The sequence below is a fragment of the Strongylocentrotus purpuratus genome, unplaced genomic scaffold (genome assembly GCF_000002235.5).
Source record: "Strongylocentrotus purpuratus isolate Spur 01 unplaced genomic scaffold, Spur_5.0 spur5_scaffold_18, whole genome shotgun sequence".
In the NCBI taxonomy this organism is placed as follows: Eukaryota; Metazoa; Echinodermata; class Echinoidea; order Camarodonta; family Strongylocentrotidae; genus Strongylocentrotus; species Strongylocentrotus purpuratus.
The window spans coordinates 32,083,509-32,099,883 of NW_022145603.1; the positions used below are offsets into that span (position 1 = coordinate 32,083,509).

Here is a 16,375-nt window from a genome sequence, read left to right on the forward strand (position 1 = left end):
AGTGGAGAACATTCTACGCCTGCGTTTGCCAACATTTTCTCTCTCGTCAATGGACCAGCCATTCCAATGCAATGTCAGCTGTGTTTGCCTGACCCATGGGAGACGTATCTTGTATCATTTAGTTATATGTCAGGCAGGGTCTATCTTCAACGGGAAGCTTCTCAAGGTTTATGGTAGCCCCTAAGAGCCAGAAGGGCATTTCACTTGTGCCCTTTATCAGAGTTCGCTGTTAAAGACACGCAGTTCCTGGGGGGGATAGAGCCCTTTCTCATTCTGGTCCGTCCCTTTGGAATAAGCTACCACTTAGTATTCGTAGCTTAACTTCCCTCCGTGACTTTGAAGTTGCTCTAAAAACTCATCTCTTTCTACAGTGCTATTTAATTATGACAATTATAATTTGTTCCTGTTTTCACGAAGTGACGGTAGTGAGGAAAATCTGCACGCAAAGTGTATGCAATTTTCATTCACTACCGTCACTTCGTGAAAATAGGGACAAATTGTTGCGTAAGAATTTGTATTGTTTTAGTTTACCTTTACTTTAGTTAAGAAAGTGATATGTTCGTGATTGTAATATGAAATTATGGAGAGTCATTTGTAGCCTTAAAATAAAATATATTAAAAAGCAAAAAATCAAGTATTTTATACGTTTTATAAATTCCATGAAATCTCCTTGGTAATAAAAAATATGAATGATTTAAATCAACATTTCATGCCTTTTAAAATAATTTTTACAAAATATTTTCATAGATGCTAATTACGTCTTTCCATAATTGTTAAGTCCAACTTAGAGATAAGTTCAACTTAGGATCTTTGTGAAACACCTCCTGGTCTGTTGCAGATTAAACTGGCAGGGAAAGGGTTAACGTCCTCCATGTAAAGGTCATGGATTTTATCCCATCAATTTGTTGTAAGCTAGCAGAGCGACAGTTGACAGACAAATGTCCCAGTCCCAGGTACACATGTAAGGTGTGAAACCTTTAAGAGGAGAGAGATTATAGCATGCTCTATGAACTTGTCCATACCAATCAAAAGAGATAAAGGCTCCCATATGTTAAAGGTATTACAAAGTTTTGGGAAATTTTGAAAAATGGGTGGATAGTGATTCTTTACAATTTTGATAAATTTGGATGCCCCTGTGTATTAAAAACACTAGAATTAGAAAAGAAAAATTGAATATAAAGATTTACCGGTGCTCCCGGTAAATTTTGATAAATTTCAAATAGCTCCTACAATGGTAGCTGCGACCATAAAAATCTCAGAATATGTAGTTGTGGTATATAATTTCTGAACGGGAATAGCTAATCGGTCGATTTTAGTCAAGAAACATTGTTTTATAGCTTAATTAATATCTTGACCTTGAGAAGGAGCTACAATGTATACAACATAAAGGATTTATTATTTACAATTTCATATCTTTAGAGTCGATTTCGACCACGAAAACAATCAGTGAATATTGCGGGATCGCATATGCTTCCAATATGTTCATTTGAACCAAATTCACGACCCCATACCAAAACTTTGTATTACCTTTAAAAGAGATAACTGGCCAAATTATGTTTTGAAACACAATGCGGAATCATAGATGATTCATTATGGAATTTTTCATGAATTTTCTTTATTATCCCTAAAGGCCATTAATGAGTAAGAGCTGATGAATTGTCAGATATATGAATAAACAAGCAACCATCCCAAAATTGTGGAGGTTTTGATCTGAAAATACCTTTTTAAAATTTTAAGGGGAACATGTATCAAACATATTTCTTTCTATATAAATTTTACACTTTGTTTGCATTCAATTGATAAGCGGCTGCGGCCCCACAGCCGTGGCTAGCAGTCATGCAGTAACATAATGGCGGCGATCACCTTCATTGGGGGAAAATCAACCCCGTTACCCCCTCAAAACATGGTCCTGAGAACAAATATACGTCCGTTTCATAACATTTCAATATTACCAAATCAACATGCAAACCTCAGTTACAAAGCTGACTCATTATAACATTTTCTTGCTCAAAGTGTTATTTTCAGGAACTTTTTGAAAAGTTGATCGTATTTTTCGCAAGACCAAAACAAAGGATATGAACTGTGCGCGCGATCTTAATAATTTGCATAATCATGAATATTTACTGGCAAAAAAACCAATCACAGATCATGGCTCTTGAAAATGCCTCTGTGTAGAAAATGAATAGGAAAAAAGTGTGTCGGATTGAAGTGTGTCAGGTAGGTCAGAAAGAAGTGGTACAGTAAATGGATAAAGAAACCATTTTGAAACTACTTGAGAAATTGATATGAGAAGAATTTACAACATTTTTTGGAGAAACCTGTAAAACCTATTTTCAATATTGCAAGGTTTTGACACCACTTTATGTCTTGAAATGATCAACAAAAGGCCCCCAAAAATATCATCATCAAATGTCTTTTGCAGGGAAGTACTTCATGGAACTTGCATCGTTGCAGTGTATGAAAGTTCAGTGCTTCCTGAGGATCAGGCCAAGCCTGCATATGATATCTACTCTACCTTGCTCGCTGATTGAATGATCGTAAACGTGTACACTAGTAATTAATTCACTGAGCGTTTGTGGGATAGCTTGGAAGCTAGCAGCGTGTCTAATTATCGCTGCCCCTTGCTGTAACTACCTCTCATTAATCTTCATCCTTCTCTCTCTCTCTCTCTCTCTCTCTCTCCTACCCATCATGTAAGACCTATACCCATGAACCTTTCAACATCTCACTGAAATGAAAAGGCAGCTGTCCTGGAGAGAGACAGACAGAGAGAGGTTACCTGGTGTCCAACATGTCCTATCACAGCATCATATATGATAATTGTAGGCTATGTGTAGGCTATATGTGTAGGCTATGAGTTACAACTGACCATGCTGGTTGTGTGCTTCGAGTGACCAAGTAGTGTATAGTATGGCTACTTACAAGACATTTACAAGATTTACTTACAAGAAACCCAACAATCAAAGGTTGACTGGTTGATTTAGGGCCCTCATTGAATACTTATGGATGTAGGCTTTATGTCACATTCTCAAGAAACTTAAATTGGGACAAATCAATTTTTAACACTCTTTAAAAATCACAAAACTTGGTAAGCATATGGATATTTTGGTTCTTAACTGCATGACAGTACAATGAGAACAACATATGCTGCATCGTGGACACTACCAAGCTATATACTAACCAAATTCCTAAATTCAACCTGAATGCCTGGACCCAACGCTGTACCTAAACCATAACCCTAACCCCAACCCTTAACCTAACCCTTAACCCTAACACTTAACCCTAACCCCAACCCTTAACCTAACCTAAACTCAATTGCAACCCAGACCCTGACTCTACCTTTGATTAAAGGCATCATTTTACAATGTTTAATCTGAGATACACGGCCCTATGTGTTATCAGTTTCTGTGATATGGTGTAATATTGAAGCCCTACAAAAATTGCGCTTCAAAATGATCAAGAAGTGCCTCAAACAAGTAAAAATCTTTGAATGACCGGTTTTACCATGCTTGTTTTCCCAAAAAGACTGTATTATGAAAACTGTTTAGCAACGGTTTTCAAAATTTGTAATTCCAATCATAACTATCTTGATAATCAGACAGGCAATCAGCTTGTAAAAGTCATGGAGTTCCTGACTGACCTAAAGGTTTATAATTATCATTGCAGCATGAGGTAAAACCAGGATTTTGTTTCAGAATCTGAGACAAAATTACCAGATCCCTTTAATAAAGTCCTAAGCATCTCTTTACAGAATAAATTTCGGATCACTACTTTTTTTGTGGCAATAATTGTTCACATATTGTGGGGTTAGTGACACAAAGACAAAACTCCATTTTGAGAAAAAGTGGTTCATGTGTCACTGAGCACTTGGGCCATAACGTGTTAAGTCTATGTTTGTTGGGTGGAGTTAAGTCTTTGTGTTTCCTGGAAAGCCCACATTTTTCTGAACATTTTGATATCAAATACCCATTTTGGTATTGAACCCTCATTGCAGGAAGTTGGGTTATGTGACATGTTGTGATAGCTGTGATTCACAACTCTTTTGTGTCTAGTTTACTGACAAGAAACATTTGCTACTCTTGACCATTTACTGGGATTTCGGACAGTGTAATGAATGCAAACGTTTCTAATGCTCTACAGGCATAAAATTTATTGTACAAGAAACTTTCATGAAGTGTGGTCCAGATTTTTGACATGTGATTTGTGACGTGCCGTAAAATAAATCAATCACGACAATGAATGTTTACGATTTGCAACAGTTTCTAGCGACAATATGGCAGCCATCACCGTGAGAACTTATTTAGGTTCATGTCCCATTCTTTAGTTTACTCATAACATGATGGTTGCTAGGTAACAAGGGTAAAGATGCAGGGCTTGCTCATAACATTTAGGGGGTGTTTCACAAAACTTGTCATCAGTGACAAATGACAGTTTTGTTATAAGCTAGATCCTTGCTTCTGCTTGGTTATCGGCAGATTTGTCACTGATTTTTGTCATTTGTCATTGAAAAAAGCCTTTGTGAAACAGGTTCCTGGATCTCTCTTTAATGATGTGATGACATACAGCATCTTCTGAAGAGAATATTTCTACATGAACTCCTCCCCTGGGTGATAACATTAATTCATTCTCCTGGAGAAGATCAGAGCAGACTGATCCAAACATCGAGAACCAAAAAAGCTCTTAGAGAAGCCTTGTTCTTTTGAAAGCACTATAACCTTGGAAACTTTACCATCAGCTCACCTTCTCCACCATGACAAGCTTGTACTTCATTTAAGAAATTTAACTTCTTAGTAACAGACGTAAGTGAAGAGGAAATTGACGATAAAACAGTAAGATAATTGACAAGATTGGTTATGTGTCTTTTTATGAAAAGTTGAGGCTGACCATTCGGTCATATTGAAGAATGATCTGATTACTTGGAAATGTGTTTGTACAGGCGAGAGAAATGGTATGTCGTCAATTAAGAAAATGTATGCGATATATAAGAATGCAGTACCGGTACTTTGTTAGAATTGTATTATGTCTTTTGAACACCACAAACATGAATTTAATAATCTATAACTTTGGTCCTGTAGCAAGAAAGTGTGTCTCCAACCAACAGAGATCAAAGGTTATGATGTGATGAAAGCTATGTAACTTTTGATGGATATCTAACTGATGAGGTTACACTTCCTAATGAATACGAGATGAGTGACCGACCGATCGGTAGAAGATATATAGACCCTGTGCCTCAGCAAAGGAATAAACATGTATGTTTACTTCAGGAATAGGTTATTTTATAGCAGTAGGGTATGCTCCTAATTTTTAGTTTTGTGTTCTGGCGTTTATCCAGTGACAATTTCTGTTTCATTAAAATAATAATAATTAACTCTTAAGCAAATGATTTTCAGTAATCATTGAGTACTCTAAGTTTGTCTCTTTTTATATGTTTCTTTCAGCATAATTCCCTTGTATACTCCCAAAGAATCCATTTACTCTCTCTCCCTCTCTCTCTCTTTCTCTCACTCTTTCTCTCACACACCCTTCTCACTTGCCTCAAATAACTAATACAATTAATACAGTAAAGAGTAAATAAACCAAATTACTGATAGGCAACTATGTACATCTCCCATTGCCTCTCTCTCTCCCCCTCCCTCTCTATTTCTCTCTCTCTCTCTCTCTCTCCCTCTCTATTTCTCTCTCTCTCTCTCTCTCTCTCTATCTGTATCTATCTATCTATCTATTTATCTCTCCCTCTCTCTCTATCACTCTCTATCACTTTCTCTATCGCTATCTCTGTCTCTCTCTATCTGTCTCTCCCTACCTCTGTCTCTCTCTATCTCTGTCTCTCCCTATCTCTCTCTATCTCTCTCTCTCTTTCTCTATCTCTATCTCTCTCTATCTCTCCCTCTCTCTCTCTTTTTTTTTCTTTCTCTATCTCTCTCTCCCTCTCTCTCAGTCTCTTTATCTCTATCTCTCTCTCTCTCTCTCTCTCTCTCTCCCTCTCTATTTCTTTCTCTCTCTATCTATCCCTCCATCTCTATCTCTTTCTCTATCTCTATCTCTCTCTATCTCTCCCTCTTTATCACTATCTCTATCTCTCTCTCTGTCCAACTCCCTCCCACCATAATTTCACTTGACTGCATGCACAGTAATACACCACAAAGTGTTAACCTCCTACCTACAGGAATCTGTTGGATCCTGTGTTACACCTATGAGAATATTCAAACTCAGGAGACCAAGGGTTAATAAAATCAATAGATTCTCATGCAGAAGACCTTACCTCCTCTGCTGCCTCCGCTGATTCTCTCTCTGCCCTCTCCTTCGCTCTCTTCTCTCTCCTTTCTCGTCTCGATCTCTCTTCCTCTGTTTCCTCCGTCGGCCCGTTGGTCTCGGCATCCTCATCCCCTCTATAGGAAACAAATACACAAAGTTAGTTCCATTGACACTTACAAGAAATCTAAAAATACATGATCAGTCTCAATTTCCTTCTGTATGGTGCTTACAGACATTGATTGTTGACCATTGATGTATAAAATAAATAAATTCATTAAATGACAATAAATATTATTCTATGAGTACAGTAATTAGTATATTTACATTCATTCAATTACACATGGAATGTGGGTGCTAGGCCTATGTCAGAAGACTAACATAATTGAGGTTTCAATAAACCTTGATTAAAGAATACTTTAAGTGTACTGATCATCTCATAAGGACTGTAATCATTTTGTTACAGGATTACAGTTTATTAATCTGCTTTCATGCATACAGGTCATTCATTGATCGTTAAGCATACATGTAATTGGTCAATTTGTCATCCTATCTTATTTCTCTCAATTAAATCAGTACTCTATATTGACCACTTATCTTGTACTTTATTATGAAATGTATATGTAACATGAGAAATGTGAATAAATGAAAATATTGACATACTTTAGTTTGGAAGGGATTGATTCACTTTGATCTGCTGATTACAGGGTTTGATTTGATTTGATTTGATTTGATTAGATTTTGCACCCACTTATCTGGTTGATGTATGACTTACTTTTATATCTACTGTTGCCAAAATGTAATATTTCAAATGTTAAACCATCAAACATGTATTACCAATACAAATGAACTTTCATGATTTGATTTGGTTCAGTTTGATTAGATTTGGTTTGGTTTGGTCTGATTTAATTTGATTTGATTTGATTTGATTTCAAAAGATTTGATTGAATAAAAAACCAAGGAAACAATAAACTGGCAGAGAATACAATAATGACATCATTTTGATATAACTCTAAAGCCAAAATATCTTCTCCAACTGCTTATCATTAGGCTACCTAGCTTGATGTAAACATGGCGAGCTTGCTATCACATGGGGGTGTTTTACAAAGATCCTAATTTGAACTTAACTCTAAGTTTGACTTACAAATTATGGAGTGTCATTTGTAGCCTTAAAATAAAATATATTCAAAAGTGAAAAATCAATTATTTTAGACTTTTTATAAATTCCACATCAAGAACATGAAACCTCCTTGATAATAGAAAATATAAATGATTTGAATTAAAGGTAAAGACCAGTTATGGTCATGCGATTGCATTGTGAAAGAAACGTTGTGGAATCGATCAGAAAAGGTTGATCATCTAGCATCTAGCATCTACAAGGTTCTGGAATCATCAAAATGATGAGAAATTTGGCCCATTCTTCATAAAGTTACAAGCACTATACACAGAAAGATGTATATGGGACTACCCTATATCTCTCACAGTCCATGAGTGAAACAATTTACCAAATATATGAATTAGTAGGCGGTTTCCTGGCAAATTTGTTATCATCATGTATTAGTCAAAACATATTCTTTCACATGATTGGTAATGAGAGCTTCCATTTCATTTTTTGAAACTGGGGCATTTCCAATACTAGTCTTTACCTTTAACATTTTATGCCTTTTAAAATAACTTTTACAAAATATTGTCATAGATGGCTAATGGCTTTCCATAATTTTAAGTCCAACCTAGAGATAAGTTCAGTTTCGGATCTTTGTGAAACACCCCCCCCCCCCCCATGACTAGTAGACTAGCTATCACCTATAGCTCTAGACCCCCGCTGGTCTGATGCACACGGAAGCAGAGCATCAGACAGTAGAGATCTACACTCACTACATCTCTCTATGTACATGTTCATCTCCCAATTAGAATTCCAATAGCCTTATAAGGTCTGTCCATCAATAGAGTTCAGACTGACTTTATCCCAGACCTGCTGTAGAGTATGAAGCAGTGAGTGACATAGATTGTCGTTTGTTCAGTGATCAGTGATGAACTGGGCACTCATAGGCTCTGCACTTTGGCAACACATCAATGTAAACTCTACATGTACAGAGTTTCGCCATACAAATTTAGTTTTCAGAATTTGGTACACTACCTGTCTGTGAATATTCTGGTTTGTCAACTTATCAAAAAAGGTTGATTTTTGAACTGCTTCTACAGCGTTTTTCAACTTCGGATTTTTGTAACGATGAAGTAGTAATAGTTGAAGCGGATATTTGTAATACAGTATAGAGGTATAAAAACCAAATACTGATTGAATAATATTTTTGTTTGATTGCATGGTCTCTCAAACTGCCCACTCGTATATTTGTTTGTTTTAATGAAATATACCCTAGTCAAAATAAAATTGTCTAAAACTTGTCGAAATAGTAAAATGAAACCAGCAATGAGTTTTGTTTTGTTATTTAAACTCTGAATATATTTTTCATCTATCTTTGGTCCAAATTCTTAGCAATTTTTTTCTATATTTTTGTGTCAATTGTCCATATTTTATCATAGCAAAATATGCTTTTAAAAAGTCTAGTTTTCTAAGAAATTTCATAAAGTATACAGAATATAGCAATTTCTTTTAATTCCCATGTGAAAAATGAGGAGGGTAATGATATCCCTCCATCAGTATAAACGAGCCCATTGATAGTAATGATGTTTACAGAACCTATAATGTGTCAAGGTATGATGATATGACCCCACAATGACATCCAAGGAATGCAGAGAACAGATGAGAGGAAAAGATAGAGAGAGGGAAAGATAGAGAGACCGGTCTCCTGAACCATGCAGCTATGGATTCAATGATACAGCACAGCGTGTACAGGACTGGCATGGTCTGAAGATGGCATACTATCATCTTAGGATACATTTATGCTCAATTTTGAAGGCAGAATAAGCGATTTGAAACGCTCATCGTAAACGCTCATCGTAATCGCAGTTCCACGGTGCACTGTTTATGCTCACTTCTCTGGCTCATACAGGCATGATTATGGCTCTGCAGCTGGATTCGCAAACCTTCACTACGCATGCTATGTTAAACCCATTTAAACGCGTTTACAAATGATTGTGGTTTTATGCTTCCCCAGAATCGCCGATCCAAAACGCACCTTTTTGTGAGTTAACGATCAGCGGTTATGATCGCCTTTTTTTTCGGTGATTCTACAAAAATGAGAAAGGGTGCAACCGTGTTTTGAACTAAACGCGTAACAAATGCCTCATTCTGGCCAGAAAAAATTGAGCATAAACGTACCCTTAGATTGATATATGTCTATATATGGAGCAGAAACATTAACCCAGGTTATGGGAAAAAAGTAACATCATTTCAAATATGGGTGTACAGGAAAATGAAGAGAACAATATATGGCAGGGCTTAAACAAGATATCCTCATAGGAATAGTGATAAAAAGAAAGGCGAAATATCTTGGTCATATCAAAAGATGTTGGAGTCTCTTGGAAGATTTGTTAGAAGAAAAAGAGGAAGGTACTAGACTAGAGGGAAACAAAGAACCAACTTCAAGGTGAACATAAAATCCTGGAGTGGGATGACAATGCCGTTGTGTAATAGATTGGCAGATAGGAGAGAGTTGCGTTGAAAAAATGTTGCAATCAACCTCCGACCTGAGAGAAGATACCAGGATAGATAGATTGCAATGATGCAATGATGTCATGGCCAGTATACCCTGTAGTACACTTCAAGGCTTTAAAAGAGCGACATTGCATTATTTAGAAATATACACGTTTCATTTAATTTCAAATGACATGTATATTATACAAATAATGAATGGTTATGAGTTCAATAGTGCGAATATTTTCATGAGTTGAAAGATTAACATTCTATTCAACGAGGCGTCAGCCGAGTTGAATAGAATTAACGTTAATCTTTCAACGAATGAAAATATTCGCACCATTGAACGAATGAAAAACATTCATTATTTGTTTTAAACAACATCAAAGAAGATCTAATAGAACGTTAATCAACAAATTATGCTTTTACTCCTTATATTAAAGATAAATTAAAGTTGGAGTCAAGCCTTCTCGATTACATTCAGATTGCCTAAGCTTCGCGTCAGATACACGCAGGGATACGCGCGCGCACGGCTGAGAGGTACGCAGTCTGCATATAACCAAAAATGCACGGCGCATATAACCAAAAATGCACGACCGTGCAATATAACATCTATTGAATATCATGTGACCAACAATCCTCCAATCAAATGACAAGGATCCACGTAGGTGTTGTATAAAATACAATATGAACAACTCAATATATAAATCAAGGATGATCATATAGATTATAATTTAGTTTTGCATATTCATCTTCTTATTTTGCAGATTCTACCAAACTTGAATAAACTACATGAACAAGAACTATTATTGCATTCAAGTGGGCATTAAGATCAGTTTTATAACTGTTATTCTATTAATGTACTGATTTCTACATCTAGGTAAAGAAACTGATAGAAGATTAATTTCTCACAAAAATAATTTCTGTTTTCAATTTTGAAGGAAAGACTTTCAAAATATCACATCTATTACTGGAAGAATGAATGAAGACAAAGTACCCGTATTTAGATTACGAAGCCTCTCTCTCTCTCTCTCTCTCTCTCTCCAACCCATAGACTGATAACCACACAGTGCATAGAGTCTTATATGGGCATCCAAATACTAACCACAACATTTTGATCTCTCTCTCTCTCTCTCTCTCTCTCCCTCTCTCAGACCTTATTGCTTAAACCTATGGCTATCATAGACTTGTAGTATCCACAGACAAAAGACAAAAAGTAAAAAAACAAAAGTTTTCTCACTCAGGAAACCTTCATTAGTTTCTTGAGTAGCAAAGATTTGTGAAAGTAAAGATGAGAATGATTTTTTCTTGTAACAAACACATCGATCATAAACAACCAGCAAAATTCCAGGTCACAAAACATTCAGTTTTGCAGAATATTGTAGTATGCATCTAGAATCCTGTGATCAAAATAATTCTAGCCTACATAGTATTTTACAGTAATTACAGTCTGACGAAGGTCAATAGCCATGGCTTGCTTCTCCAAAGTCAGTAGAGAGACTCATGTACACACTACACTCACCTGCCTGCCTTTTGCTACTGCTCATCGAAGCCATCGAACCCAACTCATAAAGATTTTGCATTGAAACCAGCCGTCATTAACAATAACCTAAAGACTCACACCCCTCACATTAATGGATTTCCCTCCCCATTTGAGGTATAGAGGTACTCTGTGACGAAGTGGACTAAATCTCATGCTTAAAGCCATTGTTTAACTGAGATGCATGCCCCTACGTGTTATTAGTGTCTGTGATATGGTGCAATATTGAAGCCCTAGCAAAATCGTGCTTCTAAATGATCAAGAAGTGCCTCAAAAAAGTAAAAATTCTTTGAGTGAACGGTTTTACCATACTCGTTTGCCCCAATGAAAACCGTTAGAAAAACGCAAAATTCGATTTTGATTTCCAATCATAAAAATCTTGATAATCAGATAGGCGATCATCTTGTAAAAGTCATGGGGTTCCTGACTGACCTAAAAGTTTATAATTATCATTGCAGCATGAGCTAAATCCAGGACTTTGTCTAGAACCTGAGACAAAGTTACCCAATCCCTGTAATAGATACATATCTACCTTAGATAGCATTAATGTGTCTTTCACTCTTTTCTCTAGCAATGATTTCAAGTGGGAGATTACTTTATGAGTTTTAATAAAGATGTGTATGATAATGACCATGAATGTACTGTCTACTGAGACTGACAGCAAGAGAGCATTCAGCAAATGACAGTTGAACCTTATAAACAAGGAAATAGAATAAACGTCTATGACTGGTCATTTGGTGTCAAACTGTGCTCTATATAGTTCATAATACCTGCCTGCTGTGAAATAGGTGTGCTATTTGTGCATCAATAGACCCCTCCATGGGATCATACTGATAAGAGGAATAGAATATATATTTTAAACCCTCCTTGTACCTGTCAGGTGCTATCTACAACAAACATTATGAGTTAATAAAATGATAATAATCTGTTCTTGTATAGCTCATAACACCAGAAAATCTTTATGTGCTTCCAAAGAGCTTTGGGAATTATTACCTTAGCTTTAGCTTTGGCAGCATGGTGCATTTCAAGGAATAATCCTACCAGGTACCCATTTACCTCACCTGGGTGGATTGTGGCAAATGTAAGGGCCAAGGGTGTTAGGGTTTTCGCAGGAATTTGAACCCTGGACCTTGTGGTTCACAGTCTAGAGACTTATCCACTAGGTCACAACAGTCAACAATTGAATTATCGATACCCCTTGTAAATTCAATGTTTTGAGGTGTTTTTTGTTACTCAAGAATGAAAGGGAGACTGGTTGAATTAGGGCCATTGTTGAATATCTTTACGGGTATACATGTGTATATATCATCTATAATATGTCACATTGCAAAGGAATATAATGCAGAATAAAATTACAAAACTTGGTAAGGGTATAAATAATTGAACTGTACATAATTTCAAATGTTTTGAGGTGTTTTTTGTTACTCAAGAATGAAATGGAGACTGGTTGAATTAGGGCCATTGTTGAATATCTTTACGGGTATACATGTGTATATATCATCTATAATATGTCACATTCCAAAGGAATATAATGCAGAATAAAATTACAAAACTTGGTAAGGGTATAAATAATTGAACTGTACTTTAATCTTGTGTTAACACCCCTACACTTTACTGGTAATTAGAGATGACTTCTTATTACAAAATTTCCCCCAAAGCCCCAACCACAAGTTTGTATTCAAACTTCTTTAGGGGCTCCTAACCCCATGTTTTTATATTTTTAAGAATTATTGTATAGTATTTTTATGGTTGAAATAAATTGAATTGAATTGAATTATAAAGTGAAAAGTAATTTACAGGAAGAATCTGTCTGACCCTTCTGTGAATGACCTTGATCAAACATACTCTGTTTGGAGCCAGAAGGGTGTAACTGATTTACTTTTAAAAGAGAAGGTTGAGTTGAAGGTGAAAATTAATTTGTGAGCGTTATCATTGTTAATATGCAAGGGTGGAACAACATCAGATAAAACATGTTCCCTGAAAAGTATGGCTCTTCAAATGCCTTCATATTCTAAATATGGCATGTTACATCATACAAATCGGGACGGATTATTATGCTACGTGTTCATGTAGTCCCATATACATCCTTCTGTGTACAGTGCTTGTAACTTTACCAAAACTTGGCCGAATTTCTCATCGCTTTGATGATTCTAGAACCTTGCCATACACACACATACTTATGATCATCCTTTTCTGATCGATTCCACCACGTTTCTTTCACAATGCAATCGCATGACCATAACTGGTCTTTATCTTTAATCATGGACTTAATGACCTTCTGCCTCCGAACAGATGATATCATCACCCTACAGCATCTTGCTCTGACTTTCTGTCACTTTCCAACCGTGAAGATACCCTACCAGTTGTCCAAATAATCACCAGCTATCTATCTCTCATCTAATGCTCTAACATTGTCTAAGGGGAGAGGGAGAGATAAGAGGCCAGGATGTCAGGCAGGGCTAATTTAAGAGGAATGCCTTGGCTTGGTTGAATATGAATGAACTTGAACCCAGTGTACAACCAGTAAAAACATACACCTAATGCTGTACTGATAGAGAGGGAGATAAGAGGGTGGTAAGAGGAAGATAATGTGGTGATGTGAAGGGGAGAGTTATTAATATAGGAGGAATGCATGCTTAACATTCAATATAAAGAAAAAAAAACAAGTAAAGACTTACAAATAAGTAAAGAGTGTAACATGATCTCGCTACGAAAATTTCCACAAGAAATTCTAAATCTACACAAGCAATTGCCCTGAGTATGAAATCACAGTTTTTTGTATCATCCCCCCAGACTTTTGCTATGATGAGATGGGGAAAGAGAGATAAGAGGTCCAGATGCTTGGTATACCGGTACACTGTAGGTAATTTGGAAGGAGTGCATTGACACAATTCAATATGAATGAACTTGAATCTGGTGAAAAATACATAAAAGTGGAGAATAAAATTGCTACAACAAGCTCCAAAGAACTCCAAAACATTCATTTAAAATTTTGGTTGGGTGTATAACCCAGGTTTTTTTTTATCAGCCAAAACGTGAGCTGAAAATCAAAACCTCTTTGAATTATCATGTGTTTATAGCTAAACCTAAACTCTGTATTGTACCTCAATCTTTTGAACTAAACATCTGTAGAAAATTATCAACATTGTATACTTAATGAAGTTTTTTGATGGATTTTAAATTTGTATAGTCAAGATATGCCAAATGGATAGAGGTATCTTGTCAATGTCAATAAAAAGGATAAGGCGTACATATTCTTAAAACAGCAAGCAACAACATCATGGGAACACCTGATATTCATCTTTTGAAAAACTAAAGCGAATGATAAGAATTCAGAACAAACAGATAAAAATGAACTAGCAATTCACACGTCATTTACTTCAGACGTGTCAAGTCTGGCACCGGAACAAAACAAATATAAATGGTCCTTAAATTGCCATTAGGATGATAGGAGCAGACTCACATAAGAGTCGTTAAAAGTGACTGTGTCCTAGTCTCAACCATAACCCTTAGTTATAATTATATCATGTATATGCATTATGTATTATGCATTTCACACTAGGAGACGCAATGGCTCAGTGGAAGAGCAGTGGTCTCGTATTCCGTATTCGTAACTAGGAGGTCCCAGGTTCTCAACTAAGTCGATGCGCTTGTGCCCTCTGGTAAGGCATTGATCCTCATTGCCAAGTCCCTCGTAGAGGACTTCAAGCTGTCAGTCCCCTAGTTGCTTACTTACTAGCGTACATGTTTTATTAGCAGTCATGTAAAACAAACCATCAGGCAGAAGAAGAATTGTTGACAACACTATACAAAACTGTTCACATAGCAGAAGGAAAACAAATATTGTCATCAAATGTAAACATTCATAGAATTGAGTAACTTTTAAGACATCATCAAAGATGTTAAAAGAGTAAGAGACTATATTCTTTCTATTGCATTAGTCATGCCTACTAGTTATTCATATATTGGGGATAAATATTTCAGTTTGATAATTGAAACAATTTTCATGTAGATTTGTACAACTTGTGTTTATGTTGCTTTTGAAATGGATAATGTACACATGCTGCAATCTCAGATTGGAACATCCATTAACATTTGTAAAGTTACTTTAGTCCTTGTATCCCTTGAGGTAAACAAAAGTGTTACTGGTGTTTCAAGTTTGATGGAAAGTAGTGATCGATTCATGTAAGAAATATAATTTTTGTTTATATTTCATTATTTCTTTTAAACCTCCACGTAGACCCATCTTATTACCAATATGAACTGAATAAACAAAAGTCAGTTAATACACTGATCTATCTCTTTAAATAAAGACATGTTGCATGCCTTGCCTGGCTTGCCTTAGCAAGTGCACCGTTGATTAAATACCATGTTATCAACATTGGTGGCATTTATGGGATAGACTTGATTCAAGGCAACTTGGTTTTATATACCCCATCTCAAAGGAAAGAAGTTGAACAGAGTCGGGGATTGTAGACAACTATATCCCTTCTGTATTACTAAATGTACCTGATAGAAAGAGGAAGCTACACTGTTGGTATAGTCTGCAGGCACAGAATCTACATGATTTTTCTTTATATTTTACGCTTAAAATTAACAAATTACAAGTCTTGCGCCTTGAAAACTGTGTAAGTCTCTGACTGAGTTATAATACACGGCCTACAAGGTGCAGTCTACAGTTCAGATGTTTTTATAAAGCATTCAAATAAGATCTAGAGAGCTAGAGTACATTCATCATTTCAAAACCCTGTTAAACATATTTCCAGCCAAACAAGAAACAAATCATTCTGCCTTGAAGCTAGGCTATTGACTGACTCGTAATTCAAAGAGAGTCTCGGACCGACATGAAAGATTAAAAGAAAGATAATAACAAGCATGACGGTATGTAGTCCTAGAGATAGCCTTACACAGTTCATACATGTACCAAAGGGCAGGAGTACAGTATGTGTGCGAGCAATAGACTGGGCCATAGCGTACTGACAGAGATA

At 36.1% G+C, this 16,375-nt stretch overlaps 1 protein-coding gene across 4 annotated transcripts in view; it reads right to left on the reverse strand.

The window, feature by feature from the left end:
• LOC753216 (troponin I) overlaps positions 1 to 16,375 on the reverse strand; it is a 70,685-nt gene that overhangs the window by 31,927 nt on the left and 22,383 nt on the right. For all 4 annotated transcript variants that reach the window (XM_030989716.1, XM_030989715.1, XM_030989713.1 and 1 more), the window contains one exon: positions 6,263 to 6,389. In XM_030989716.1, the coding sequence (XP_030845576.1) occupies positions 6,263 to 6,389 (127 nt within the window). The remainder of the gene's footprint in view (positions 1 to 6,262; positions 6,390 to 16,375) is intronic.